General features: G+C 55.6%; 1 protein-coding gene across 1 annotated transcript in view; it reads left to right on the top strand.

The window, feature by feature from the left end:
- Window positions 1-13,512, top strand: part of LOC140422816 (transcription cofactor vestigial-like protein 1) — a 111,668-nt gene extending 98,156 nt beyond the window's left edge. The window contains exons 3-4 of the mRNA XM_072507721.1: window positions 1,676-2,074; window positions 12,026-13,512. Coding sequence (XP_072363822.1) covers window positions 1,676-2,074; window positions 12,026-12,069 — 443 coding nt within the window. The 3' untranslated portion in view covers window positions 12,070-13,512. The remainder of the gene's footprint in view (window positions 1-1,675; window positions 2,075-12,025) is intronic.
- The last annotated feature ends 2,492 nt before the right edge of the window (window positions 13,513-16,004 follow it).

Here is a 16,004-nt window from a genome sequence, read left to right as displayed (position 1 = left end):
ATTAGCTGGGTGTTTCCGTGTCGAGCACGATTAGCTGGATGTTTCCGTGTCGAGCACGATTAGCTGGTGTTTCCGTGTCGAGCACGATTAGCTGGATGTTTCCGTGTCGAGCACGATTAGCTGGGTGTGTCCGTGTCGAGCACGATTAGCTGGGTGTGTCCGTGTCGAGCACGATTAGCTGGGTGTTTCCGTGTCGAGCACGATTAGCTGGGTGTTTCCGTGTCGAGCACGATTAGCTGGGTGTTTCCGTGTCGAGCACGATTAGCTGGGTGTGTCCGTGTCGAGCACGATTAGCTGGGTGTTTCCGTGTCGAGCACGATTAGCTGGGTGTTTCCGTGTCGAGCACGATTAGCTGGGTGTTTCCGTGTCGAGCACGATTAGCTGGTGTTTCCGTGTCGAGCACGATTAGCTGGATGTTTCCGTGTCGAGCACGATTAGCTGGGTGTGTCCGTGTCGAGCACGATTAGCTGGGTGTGTCCGTGTCGAGCACGTTTAGCTGGGTGTTTCCGTGTCGAGCACGATTAGCTGGATGTTTCCTGGCACTCGCAGTGCAGAGAAAGTCCCCGCTACCTAACCGGACTCTGTTTTATGTCGGGGCCTTATTGAGGAGGCCCAGTCGATACAGCGCTCGGTCTCATTTCCGTCAGTGAGGGGTTACCCCCGTCAGTGCAGGAAGAGATCAGGGCACCTTAATTTAATGATGCCCCAATCATGAGACCCCCCAACACGACCCCTGGATCCCCTCCCAACCAATAAGTGGTAATCTAGTGCCCCACCCAATAAAGGGGGGAGGGCACCCCAGGTCCAATCCCCATTGTGGGCAAAATGCCACCAAGCCACTGCCAACGCTGGCACTTTGACACTGCCCCTGCCAGCACCAGGATAATGCCAGGGTGCCCAGGTGGCACAGCCAGGGTGCCCAGGTGGCACAGCCAGGGTGCCCAGGTGGCACAGCCAGGGTGACACTCAGGTGGCGCTGCCAGGGTGCCCAGGTGGCACAGCCAGGGGGCCCAGATGGCACTGCCAGGGGGCCCAGGTGGCACAGCCAGGGGGCCCAGGTGGCACAGCCAGGGTGACACTCAGGTGGCGCTGCCAGGGAGCCCAGGTGGCACTGCCGGGGGCCCAGGTGGCACAGCCAGGGGGCCCAGGTGGCACAGCCAGGGGGCCCAGGTGGCACTGCCAGAGTGCCATCCTGCCCAGAAGCTGCTCACACAGGGGCCCCGAATCCCCGGCAGACCCCTGCTGGTGATGTTCTCCCCGTTTGTGGAGACTGGGGGCTTGAATCTCCAAACCTGGTGCTCTGTCTCCACGCCGGGGTAAAAACCCCTACGTTTCACAGCAGACTTTCCATAAAAACATTTCCAGCGATTCCCCTACCTGCAGGGGGCTGGCAGGGCCCCGGACTGCTTCTCGCAGCTTCAGCTGCGGATACTGGTCCCCGCACGTCCAGTTCCGAGTCCGGCAGATTTCCGAACCAGATGTGTTGTTGTAACAATGGTCATCTTGACTGAGATCAGTTTCTTATTCCAGATGTATATTTTAATTACCTCTATTTCTTACAGTGTTGTGGTGTGATTTATCTTCCATTCTCTGGGTTAATAGCCCAATAACACTTTGGAATACCGCTAGACAGATTGTATTTAATGATTTAAATCTACCCATTCTCAATTTTCAGATGGAAAACAATCCCCACACCAATGGAGTCCTCGAGCTCCGATGTGGTCGAGCCCACACCCAGGACCCACCCTTTCCACTCTGCCCGTCAGTTCTGCCAGTGTACCCATGCCCGAATCTCAGTACCGGCAAGGCAGCCACCAGAGCCTCCACGCACAGCAGCATCCTCACGATCCATGGCTCTTACCTGGGGTGAGCAGCATCTATCATCAGCCAATACCTGGGCTGCACCAAATGATGCCAGCTTCAGTCAACAGCCGACAGTATAGCTCTGTTCTGGTGCCACTGCGAGGGGCAAGGGCGGCGCCTGAACCCAGCCAGCAACAGACTGACCCGAAAACAAACTTCACAGCCGTGTGGCCTGGCCCTGATGCTGAACTCGCTGTGAACCCTGACATGGGTAAGTTACATCACCGACAGAGGAAGGCAAGGAGAATGGGAAATATTTATCCAGTAACGGGATGTGGGTGTCCCTGGCCCGGCCAGCAGTTATTATCCATCCCTAATTGGATGGTGAGCCGCCATCTTGCTCCGCTGCAGTGCGCGTCGTGTAGGTACACCCACCGTGCTGTTCGGGAGGGATTATAAACTCCTGCTCTTCTGGCTGATATTCCCAAAGTAAACGTCGGTGCTTTTTAACCACCGGAAGGTTGAAAGTGCGAAGTGGCCAGTTTCTGTTTTCGCTTTCTAGGCCGGTGCAGACACGGGGGGCCAAATGGCCTCATTCGACATTGTAAATTTTCTTTGTTTCTGTGGTAAGTATGTCCCAGGACTGAACAATTCCAATCACCAATTAACATAACTTAAATGACCAAAATCAAAGTCATTGATGTCATCATCAGACCCAAAGTGGGTGATGCCGATGGAGGGATTTCCTCGGACCAATCAGTGTGTGTGTTTGGGCAATTGTTAAATTAGTCAATCTCAGGAGGGGTTCACTCACCATTAGTCTGTTAAAATATTCACAGCGGCGAGTGTCGTGTTGGGTGTCCTGATGTACAAACGATCCAACACGGCCGGAGATGGTGGAACTCAATTTTATTAACTACTCAACTATAACAGCACACTGCTAACTTGGGTACGTGCATTACCAGCTAATCTGTGGACGCTGTCCTATCACTATCTGGGTGAGGCACTCAGCACATGGTGAATGTCTGATTGGCAGGCTCTGAGCTCGGTGCTCTGAGCTGCCTGCTGCTGGAATGAGCGGGAACTGTAGTGTCCCCTGTTTTTACAGTGCGTGTGCTCTCACTGGTGATTGGCTGCGATGTTGTGTGTGTTGGTTGGTCCGACTGCATGTCCATCAGTGTGTGTGTGATTGCACCATGGTATGCTGATCTAAATACCATGACAGCGAGCACACCGGCAAGTCTGGACTGACTGATCCTGGCGTCTAGAGTCCCCCCCACTCCCCCCCCTCCCAGCTGACAAGGGGAACAGCACTAACCCTGTGGTGAATGTATTATACCAATAACCCACCATTGTATTTGTATCTGTGCTGTTGCCCGTGTGGGCTCCTCCTATGGGCCATTGTATGGCATTATCCAGAGGGGAACATGTTGGGGCCTGTATGGGCTCCGCCCATGGCTCCTCCCCTTGAAGGGAGGTATAAAGAGCAGTCGACCTGTAGGTGGTTCTCAGTATTGGATCAGTCGCAGGCAGGCACTGTTCTAAGTTGATTAAAGCCACGGTTTACTTCGTCTCCCGTCTCGAGTGAATTGATGGTCGCATCAATTTAATCAACTTAAACGAAACTATGGAATCGGCCCTCAACCCTGACCGACTGGGACTCGATCCGCAGGCCGCGGAGGCGAAAAGAAATGTTTTTGCACTGGCTCTGCTGTTTCAAGGCCTATCTCGCAGCCTCCTCCACGCCTTCCATCACCGACAAACAGAAGCTGAGCCTCCTTCACGCACGGGTGAGCCATCGAATCTCTGTTCAACTCGACGAGGCCTCCTCCTACGCAGACGCCCTCGCGATGCTCGAACGCCTCTATGTACGGCCCGTGAACGAGGTCTACGCGCGACACATCCTCACCACTCGCTGCCAGCACCCCGGGGAATGGCTAGAAGACTACCTACGCGACCTCAAAGCCCTCGCACGCAGCTGCAACTACCAGGCCGTGACGGCCATTCAACATATGGAACTCACCGTCCGAGACGTCTACGTGGCGGGAGTCCGGTCCAACTACATGCGACAGCGCCGACTCGAAAAGGGGGCCCTGAGCCTGGATCAGACGGTAAAGTTAGCCTCCTCGCTGGAGGTTGCGTTCCAGAGCTTTACCGCGTTCCCGGCTGACCACGTGACCCCCCCGTGGACCCCCGACCAAAGACTACCCCAGGCCTGTGCCGCACGGCCGCCCGTCCACCATGGGGGGCTCCCCTGCTATTTCTGCGGCCGGTCCCAACACCCCCGGCAGCGCTGCCCGGCCCGCAACGCCAACTGCAGCAGCTGCGGGGGAAAAGGACATTTTGCCAAAGTTTGCCTGGCCAGGTCCAGAAACTCTAACTCACAGGCCCGATCCTCAGACTCACAGGCCCGATCCTCAGACTCACAGGCCCGATCCTCAGACTCACAGGCCCGATCCTCAGACTCACAGGCCCGATCCTCAGACTCACAGGCCCGATCCTCAGACTCACAGGCCCGATCCTCAGACTCACAGGCCCGATCCTCAGACTCACAGGCCCGATCCTCAGACTCACAGGCCCGATCCTCAGACTCACAGGCCCGCAGGCCCCGCAGTGTGGCAGCGTGTCTGCCGGCTCCGCCCCCTGTAGACCCAGAATCAGCCTCGTGCTATCCGTGGGGCAGCCATCTTCCAGCCCTCACAGCACGTGCAACTCACGGGGGCCGCCATCTTGGAAGCTATCTTCCTCACCGCCAAGCACGCTCGACCACCTTGGCCGCCATCTGCTACGCCGCTCAACGCGTACGATCAACAAGGACAGCCATCGCGGACCCGCCCCAGCACCTCCGACCTCGCCGGCTACCCGCAACCCAGCGAGGTCACCCTGGACCAGTCGCGACCCAAGCACCTCAGGAGCTCCAGGATGACCGTCTGGGTAAAGAAAGAACAAAGAACAAAGAAAATTACAGCACAGGAACAGGCCCTTCGGCCCTCCCAGCCTGCGCCGATCCAGATCCTTTATCTAAACCTGTTGCCTATTTTCCAAGGATCTACTTCCCTCTGTTCCCCGCCTGTTCATATATCTGTCTAGATGCATCTTAAATGATGCTATCGTGCCCGCCTCTACCACCTCCACTGGCAAAGCGTTCCAGGCACCCACCACCCTCTGTGTAAAAAACTTTCCACGCACATCCCCCTTAAACTTTCCCCCTCTCACCTTGAAATCGTGACCCCTTGAAATTGAACCCCCACTCTTGGAAAAAGCTTGTTGCTATCCACCCTGTCTACACCTCTCAGCTTTGTGGACCTCAATCAGGTCCCCCTCAACCTCCGTCTTTCCAACGAAAACAATCCTAACCTACTCTACCTTTCTTCATAGCTAGCACCTTCCATACCAGGCAACATCCTGGTGAACCTCCTCTGCACCCTCTCTAAAGCATCCACATCCTTCTGGTAATGTGGCGACCAGAACTGCACGCAGTATTCCAAATGTGGCCTAACCAAAGTCCTATACAACTGTAACATGACCTGCTGACTCTTGTACTCAATACCCCGTCCGATGAAGGCAAGCATGCTGTATGCCTTCTTGGCCACTCTATCGACCTGCGTTGCCACCTTCAGGGTACAATGGACCTGAACTCCCAGATCTCTCTGTACATCAATTTTCCCCAGGACTCTTCCATTGACCGTATAGTCCGCTCTTGAATTCGATCTTCCAAAATGCATCACCTCGCATTTGCTTGGATTGAACTCCATCTGCCACTTCTCTGCCCAACTCTCCAGTCTATCTATATTTTGCTGTATTCTCTGACAATCCGCTATCTGTAACTCCACCAATCTTAGTATCATCTGCAAACTTGCTAACCAGACCACCTAGACCTTCGTCCAGATCATTTATGTATATCCCAAACAACAGTGGTCCCAGCACGGATCCCTGTGGAACACCACTAGTCACCTTTCTCCATTTTGAGACACTCCCTTCCACCACTACACTCCGTCTCCTGTTGCCCAGCCAGTTCTTTATCCATCTAGCTAGTACACCCTGAACCCCATACGACTTCACTTTTTCCATCAACCTGCTATGGGAACTTTTTCAAACGCTGAGACGGGTACGAGACACCTTGCCTTTTCGACTCCGAGAGCAGAGAGCTTCATTCACCCGGACATGGTAAGATGCTGCTCGCTCCCAATTTTCCCGGCGCACCAAACCATCTCCCTCGCCTCTGGGTCGCACTCGGTGCAAATCTGAGGGTGAACTACCGCAACCCTAGCAATACAGGGCGCCGAGTACGCAAACTTTAAAATATATGTGGTCCCAGACGTCTGCGCTCCTCTCCTATTGGGACTAGATTTCCAATGCAACCTCAGGAGCCTAACCCTGACGTTCGGGGGCCCCTGCCCCCACTCACCATATGCAGCCTCGCGACCCTAAAAGTCCACCCACCCCCACTCTTCGCAAGCCTCACCGCCAACTGTAAACCAGTCGCCACCAGAAGCAGGCGGTATAGCATACAGGACGGGACTTTTATCAGGTCCGAGGTCCAGCGTCTCTTGCGGGAGGGAGTCATCGAGGCCAGCAATAGCCCCTGGAGAGCTCAGGTGGTGGGCGTCAAGACCGGGGAGAAGTTCCGGATGGTGGTTGATTACAGCCAGACCATTAACCGGTTTACGCAACTCGATGCGTACCCCCTTCCCCGGATTGCAGACATGGTAAATCAGATCGTGCACTACCGCGTGTTCTCCACGGTGGATCTGAAGTCTGCATACCACCAGCTCCCAATCCGCCTGGAGGACCGCCACTACACGGCGTTTGAGGCAGACGGCCGCCTTTTCCATTTCCATTTCCTCCGGGTCCCCTTTGGCGTCATGAGTGGGATTTTGGTGTTCCAAAGAACAATGGACCGAATGGTGGACCGGTACGGGCTGCGGGCCACGTTTCCGTACTTGGACAACTTCACCATCTGCGGCCATGATCAGCAGGACCACGACGCCAACCTCCACCGATTTCTCCAAACCGCCCAAACCCTCAATCTCACCTACAACAAGGAGAAATGCGTTTTCCGCACCATCAGGCGAGCCATCCTCGGCTACGTCGTGGAAAACGGGGTCCTAGGGCCCGACCCTGACCGTATGCGCCCCCTCCTGCAACTCCCCCTCCCCCACTGCCCCAAGACTCTGAAGAGGTGCCTCGGGTTCTTTTCATATTATGCCCAGTGGGTCCCCAACTATGCGGGCAAAGCCCGCCCACTAATCAAGGCCAACTTCTTCCCACTGGCAACTGAGGCCCGCCAGGCCTTCCGCTGCATCAAGGCGGACATCGCCAAAGCCGCGATGCGCGTGATGGATGAGTCCGTCCCATTTCAGGTGGAGAGCGGCGCATCAGAGGTCGCTCTCGCTGCCACTCTCAATCACGCAGGCAGACAGGTAGCGTTTTTTTCGCGCACTCTCACCACCTCCGAAATTCGACACTCCTCAGTCGAAAAAGAAGCCCAAGCCATCGTGGAAGCCGTGCGGCACTGGAGGCACTACCTCGCTGGTAGGAGGTTTACCCTCGTCACCGACCAACGATCGGTAGCCTTCATGTTCGACAATATGCAGCGGGGCAAAATCAAGAACGATAAGATCTTGAGGTGGAGAGTCGAACTCTCCATCTATAATTACGATATAGTATATCGTCCTGGGAAGCTCAACGAGTCCCCAGATACCCTGTCCCGCGGCACATGCGCCAGCGCGCAAGATGACCGACTATGGGCTATCCACGATGACCTCTGCCACCAGGGGGTCACCCAGCTTATCCACTATATCAAGGCCTGCAACCTGCCCTACTCCACTGAGCAGGTCAGAGCTATGACCAGGATCTGCCAGATCTGTGCGGAGTGTAAACCGCACGTCTATCGACCAGGTAAGGCCCACCTGGTGAAGGCATCCCGGCCCTTTGAGCGCTTCAGTATCGATTTCAAAGGGCCCCTCCCCTCCAATAACCACAATACATATTTCTTCAACATTATTGATGGGTTCTCCCGCTTCCCCTTTACAATCCCTTGTCCCGACATGACCACGGCCACCGTTATTTAAGCCCTGCACAGTGTCTTCACCCTGTTTGGTTTCCCCAACTACGTCCACAGTGACAGGGGCTCGTCGTTCATGAGCGACGAACTGCGTCAGTACCTGCTCAGTAAGGGCATCGCCTCGAGCAGGACTACCAGCTATAACCCCAGGGGAAACGGACAGGTGGAGAGGGAGAACACGACAGTCTGGAAGACCGTCCTACTGACCCTGCGGTCCAGGAATCTCCCAGTTTCTCACTGGCAGGAGGTCCTCCCCGATGCGCTCCACTCTATTAGGTCCCTACTTTGCACGGCCACAAACGAGACCCCTCACGACCGCCTATTTGTTGTCCCGAGGAGATCCACCTCAGGGGCCTCGCTTCCATCCTGGCTGAAGACACCGGGGCCATCTTCCTCAGAAAACACGTCAGGAGCCATAAGTCCGACCCTCTGGTAGAGAGGGTCCAGCTCCTACACTCCAACCCCCAGTACGCTTATATCGAACACCCCGAACGCCGACAGGATACGGTCTCCCTCCGGGACCTGGCACCCGCCGGTTCCACCACCACCACTACCACCACCGCCACTCCACCATATCCCGCCCAACCTACCATGACCAGCGTCCCCGCCCCTATATGGCTCCCACGCTCCCTCCCGCCATCCCCCCTTCACTGATCCACAGGAATAAAGCTCTAGAAGAGACGCTCCTGGAGTCCACGGCTGTACCCGCACCGGCGCCCTCACTACCGATGCCAGCACGGATGAGCTCGACACCCGGGCCAGCAGCAACGCCAGAGTTTCGGCGATCACAGCGCACAATCCGTGCGCCGGACCGGCTGAACTTATGAACCCGTCACCCCCACCGGACTTCATTTTTTTAACAGGGGGTTAATGTGGTGAATGTATTATGCCAATAATCCACCATTGTATTTGTATCTGTGCTGTTGCCCTTGTGGGCTCCTCCTATGGGCCATTGTATGGCATTATCCATGGGGGAACATGTTGGGGCCTGTATGGGCTCCGCCCATGGCTCCTCCCCTTGAAGGGAGGTATAAAGAGCAGTCGACCTGTAGGTGGTTCTCAGTATTGGATCAGTCGCAGGCAGGCACTGTTCTAAGTTGATTAAAGCCACGGTTTACTTCTACTCCCGTCTCGAGTGAATTGATGGTCGCATCAAACCCCTCAGTAATAAGGGGGCATCCACCCCCACCCCCCTCCCGCCACCATGATAATAAGGGGGCATCCACCCCCATACCACACAGGCCAGAGGCCGAGGGTGACCCTAATCCCCGCCACATTCACCCCCCTCAGCCTCCTCTCAGTCCCCTACCACCATCCCCACCCCCTCAGCTCCTCCCTCAGGCCTCATCAGGCCCTGCCCCTTGGCATTGCCGAAAGTGTAGTCCCCTCGGCCCCCTGCCACTGATATCTTGGCGATGACAACCAGGCCGGGCAGATTTAGCCCTCGCCGAGGGTCAAGGAGGGACGTCCAGGGCCTCTGCCCCTGCCAGGCTGCAGAGCAGTCCACCAGTGATTGTAGTTGTTGGGTCACCTCGGGACTCCCTCGGTACTGACCCTCTGACAGTGTGGCACTCCCTCAGTACTGACCCTCTGACAGTGCGGCACTCCCTCAGTACTGACCCTCTGACAGTGCGGCACTCCCTCAGTACTGACCCTCTGACAGTGCGGCACTCCCTCAGTACTGACTCTCTGACAGTGCAGCACTCCCTCAGTACTGACCCTCTGACAGTGCGGCACTCCCTCAGTACTGACCCTCTGACAGTGCGGCGCTCCCTCAGTACTGACCCTCTGACAGTGCGGCACTCCCTCAGTACTGACCCTCTGACAGTGCGGCACTCCCTCAGTACTGACCCTCTGACAGTGCAGCACTCCCTCAGTACTGACCCTCTGACAGTGCGGCACTCCCTCAGTACTTACCCACTGACAGTGCGGCACTCCCTCAGTACTGACCCTCTGACAGTGCAGCACTCCCTCAGTACTGACCCTGACAGTGCGGCACTCCCTCAGTACTGACCCTCTGACAGTGCAGCACTCCCTCAGTACTGACCCTCTGACAGTGCAGCACTCCCTCAGTACTGACCCTGACAGTGCGGCACTCCCTCAGTACTGACCCTCTGACAGTGCGGCACTCCCTCAGTACTGACCCTCTGACAGTGCAGCACTCGCTCAGTACTGACCCCCTGACAGTGCGGCACTCCCTCAGTACTGACCCCCTGACAGTGCGGCACTCCCTCAGTACTGACCCTCTGAGAGTGCAGCACTCCCTCAGTACTGACCCCCTGACAGTGCGGCACTCCCTCAGTACTGACCCTGACAGTGCGGCACTCCCTCAGGGACCGTCATTGCATTGAGAGAATACATGTCTGGGTTTTTGTTTAACTGGGGTTTGAGATGGAGAAGGATCTCAGTCTGAAGCTGTTAAACTCAACGTTGAGTCCCGACTGCTGCAACCTGCCCAACCGGAAGAGGAGTTGCTGCTCCTGCAGCTTGTGCCTCACTGGGGCCCGGGACAGACATGTGGACGTGAGAACGGTGCTGAGCGGCGAGGTTGGGGTCCGGCTTGTGGGCTGAGCCAAGGTGTTCCTCAAAGCAGTCGCCCGTCTGCATTTAGTCTCCTCAATGTAGAGGACACCATATTGGGAGCAGTGAATACAATAAACCAAATTGAAGGAGATGCAAGTGAAACGCTGCTTCATCTGAAAGGTGTGTTTGGGACTTTGAACAGGGAGCGGGGAGGAGATAAAGGAGCAGGTTTGCACCTTGTGTGATTGCGAGAGACGGTGTGAGAAGGAGAGGGGGAATTCGGCGTGATGGAGGAATGGGCCAGGATGTCACGGAGGGATCGGTCCCTGCAGAATGCTGATGGGGGGAGAGGAGAGATGCATTTAGTGATGGCGCCATACTGGAGTTGGCAGAACTGGAAGAGGATGATCCTCTGATTGTGGAGCCTGGTGCGGTGATAAGTGAGGACATTGTGGTTCTGGGAGGGAGGGGTGATGGCAGAGGTGCAGGAAACGGGTCAAAACCGGTTGAGAGCTCTCTTACCCACGTGGGGTTGGGGATCTCGGCTAAGGGAAAAAGCAGACATGTCAGAAGTGCCATTTTCGAAGGTGGCATCATCAGAACAGATGCGCCGGAGACGGAGAAACTGGGAGAATGGGCTGGAGTCCTTACGGGAAGCAGGGAGTGAGGAGCTGTAGTCGAGGTGGCTAATTGGTGGGTTTATGATGAATATCGGTCACTCTATCATATTAAAAATCTTTATTATTGCCACAAGTCGGCTTACATTAACACTGCAATGAAGTTACTGTGAAAAGCCCCTAGTCGCCACACTCCGGCGCCTGTTCGGGTACACGGAGAATTCAGGATTCTCCACTGGTCCGGGAGTTGAACCCGCACTGCTGGCCTTGTTCTGCTTCACAAACCGGCCTGGGATTCCCGGCCTCCATGCGGCAATCGCGCTTGACGCGGGGAGGAGAATGGGCACCGGGTCCGCGATCGGGTCCGACGCCGCTCCCGCGATTCTCCGGGAACCAGAGAATCTCCACCAGACGCAGCGCCGGTCGGGTTCCATTGAGAGAGGCCCTCGCGCCGATTCTCCGCCGACAAGTGGCCGGGTTCCCGCTGGCGTGGTTCATTCATGGTTCCACCCAGTGGGGGCTCGGAGTGGGGGCTGCAGACTCAGTCCGCGGCCGCCCTGGTGGGGGGCAAGGGGGATCTGTCACTGGGGGCGGCCTCTAGGACGGGCAGGCTCACGATCGGGGGCACCGATCGGCGGGAACGCGCCGTCTCGGGGGGGGGCCTATATTGTTGGGGCCGCCGCTGCAGCCGGCCGCCGCGACCATGGCGGACCTGCGGCCGGAGGTGCAGCGCCCCCTATTGGCAGCCGGAGCTGTGAGGGGCACTCCGAACCTCTCCCAGCTCCCTGCAAAACCGAGAATCGCCCTGGAGTGATTCGCCCCCGTTTTCTCGCAGGCGTGGGGACATAGCCCCATTATCAGAAGATTCCACCTCCAGCTGTCTAGCCCACTGAGCTAAACCATCAGAACAGTTGAAATGGAGGCGGAGAAACTGGGAGAATGATGCGGAACTGGTCGGACTTTATGAGTTGGAAAGTAGCATTGTCTAACATAATTTTTACTTTTTGTTCCGTAGGTTTTCAACACCCACCCAGGAGGAAGGACGTATACTGGTATTAGACTGAACTGTACCCAAATACACCATAACCCTCACCCCCAAATACAGAATAACCCTCACCCCCAAATACACCATAACCCTCACCACTCACCCCCAAATACACCATAACCCTCACCCCCAAATACACCATAGCCCTGACCCCCTAATACAGAATAACCCTCACCCCCAAATACACCGTAACCCTCACCCCCAAATACAGAATAACCCTCACCCCCAAATACACCATGACCCTCACCCCCAAATACACCATAACCCTCACCCCCAAATACACCATCACCCTCACCCCCAAATACACCATAACCCTCACCCCCAAATACACCATAACCCTCACCCCCAAATACACCATAACCCTCACCCCCAAATACACCATAACCCTCACCCCCAAATACAGAATAACCCTCACCCCCAAATACAGAATAACCCTCACCCCCAAATACACCATAACCCTCACCCCCAAATACACCATAACCCTCACCCCCAAATACACCATAACCCTCACCCCCAAATACACCATAACCCTCACCCCCAAATACACCATAACCCTCACCACTCACCCCCAAATACACCATAACCCTCACCACTCACCCAGATCCATCACTGCCCAATCTCTCGCTACACTGCTGTCATTGTGATTCTCTGAGGGTCAGTACTGGCTCTCTGAATATAGCTTCAGTGTCACTCTGCGACTGAGTTTAATCTGTTGCGTGACAGGGAAATTGGATGTCTGTCTTCACCCAATCCCGACAGTGTAGAATAAGGCCATTCGATCCATCGAGTCTGCATCGACCCTCTGAAAGAGACCCTTCTCTAAGCCCACGCCCCCGCCCCATCCCAGTAACCCCACCTAACCTTTTTGGACACTAAGGGCAATTTATCACGGCCAATCCACCTAACCTGCACATCTTTGGACTGTGGGAGGAAACTGGAGCACCCGGAGGAAACCCACGCAGACACGGGGAGAACGTGCAGACTCCGCACAGACAGTGACCCAAGCCGGGAATCGAACATGGGACCATGGTGCTGTGAAGCAACAGTGCTAACCACTGTGCCGTGGTTTAAAACCCCAACATTGAAACTGTAAAATTCTCTGATCAGCTGAGCACAAAGATTTGGATTGTCAAATAGCCTTTGGTACAGATGGTGGAACTCATTGATGGACTTTGTTGGTGGTCACTGATTGCGAGATTCCAGGAAGATTGCGTTAATGTTACCCAGGATATCAGAAAAATGTATAAACAGCGTGAACCCAATGTAGCTCCATTAACATCGCACAAAATCCTCCACAGGAATATTGTCTGACACAGTTGAGCCTCAGACACAGAAACGTTCTGGGAGGGAGTTTTACAGTTTGGGCTTCAGACAGTTGAAGCCACAGCCACCAACACGGGAACACCAACACCAACACAGCCACCAACACGGGAACACCAACACCAACACAGCCACCAACACGGGAACACCAACACCAACACAGCCACCAACACGGGAACACCAACACCAACACAGCCACCAACACGGGAACACCAACACCAACACAGCCACCAACACGGGAACACCAACACCAACACAGCCACCAACACGGGAACACCAACACCAACACAGCCACCAACACGGGAACACCAACACCAACACAGCCACCAACACGGGAACACCAACACCAACACAGCCACCAACACGGGAACACCAACACCAACACAGCCACCAACACGGGAACACCAACACCAACACAGCCACCAACACGGGAACACCAACACCAACACAGCCACCAACACGGGAACACCAACACCAACACAGCCACCAACACGGGAACACCAACACCAACACAGCCACCAACACGGGAACACCAACACCAACACAGCCACCAACACGGGAACACCAACACCAACACAGCCACCAACACGGGAACACCAACACCAACACAGCCACCAACACGGGAACACCAACACCAACACAGCCACCAACACGGGAACACCAACACCAACACAGCCACCAACACGGGAACACCAACACCAACACAGCCACCAACACGGGAACACCAACACCAACACAGCCACCAACACGGGAACACCAACACCAACACAGCCACCAACACGGGAACACCAACACCAACACAGCCACCAACACGGGAACACCAACACCAACACAGCCACCAACACGGGAACACCAACACAGCCACCAACACGGGAACACCAACACCAACACAGCCACCAACACGGGAACACCAACACCAACACAGCCACCAACACGGGAACACCAACACCAACACAGCCACCAACACGGGAACACCAACACCAACACAGCCACCAACACGGGAACACCAACACCAACACAGCCACCAACACGGGAACACCAACACCAACACAGCCACCAACACGGGAACACCAACACCAACACAGCCACCAACACGGGAACACCAACACCAACACAGCCACCAACACGGGAACACCAACACAGCCACCAACACGGGAACACCAACACCAACACAGTCACCAACACGGGAACACCAACACAGCCACCAACACGGGAACACCAACACCAACACAGCCACCAACACGGGAACACCAACACCAACACAGCCACCAACACGGGAACACCAACACCAACACAGCCACCAACACGGGAACACCAACACCAACACAGCCACCAACACGGGAACACCAACACCAACACAGCCACCAACACGGGAACACCAACACCAACACAGCCACCAACACGGGAACACCAACACCAACACAGCCACCAACACGGGAACACCAACACCAACACAGCCACCAATACGGGAACACCAACACCAACACAGCCACCAACACGGGAACACCAACACCAACACAGCCACCAACACGGGAACACCAACACCAACACAGCCACCAATACGGGAACACCAACACCAACACAGCCACCAACACGGGAACACCAACACCAACACAGCCACCAATACGGGAACACCAACACCAACACAGCCACCAACACGGGAACACCAACACCAACACAGCCACCAACACGGGAACACCAACACCAACACAGCCACCAATACGGGAACACCAACACCAACACAGCCACCAACACGGGAACACCAACACCAACACAGCCACCAACACGGGAACACCAACACCAACACAGCCACCAATACGGGAACACCAACACCAACACAGCCACCAACACGGGAACACCAACACCAACACAGCCACCAACACGGGAACACCAACACCAACACAGCCACCAATACGGGAACACCAACACCAACACAGCCACCAACACGGGAACACCAACACCAACACAGCCACCAACACGGGAACACCAACACCAACACAGCCACCAACACGGGAACACCAACACCAACACAGCCACCAATACGGGAACACCAACACCAACACAGCCACCAACACGGGAACACCAACACCAACACAGCCACCAACACGGGAACACCAACATCAACACAGCCACCAATACGGGAACACCAACACCAACACAGCCACCAACACGGGAACACCAACACCAACACAGCCACCAACACGGGAACACCAACACCAACACAGCCACCAATACGGGAACACCAACACCAACACAGCCACCAACACGGGAACACCAACACCAACACAGCCACCAACACGGGAACACCAACACCAACACAGCCACCAATACGGGAACACCAACACCAACACAGCCACCAACACGGGAACACCAACACCAACACAGCCACCAACACGGGAACACCAACACCAACACAGCCACCAATACGGGAACACCAACACCAACACAGCCACCAACACGGGAACACCAACACCAACACAGCCACCAACACGGGAACACCAACACAGCCACCAACACGGGAACACCAACACCAACACAGCCACCAACACGGGAACACCAACACCAACACAGCCACCAATACGGGAACACCAACACCAACACAGCCACCAACACGGGAACACCAACACCA

Source organism: Scyliorhinus torazame, chromosome 5 (assembly GCF_047496885.1).
Source record: "Scyliorhinus torazame isolate Kashiwa2021f chromosome 5, sScyTor2.1, whole genome shotgun sequence".
Taxonomy (NCBI): domain Eukaryota; kingdom Metazoa; phylum Chordata; class Chondrichthyes; order Carcharhiniformes; family Scyliorhinidae; genus Scyliorhinus; species Scyliorhinus torazame.
Note: the sequence above shows the minus strand (reverse complement) of the source record. Positions and strands in the feature narration are given on the sequence as shown.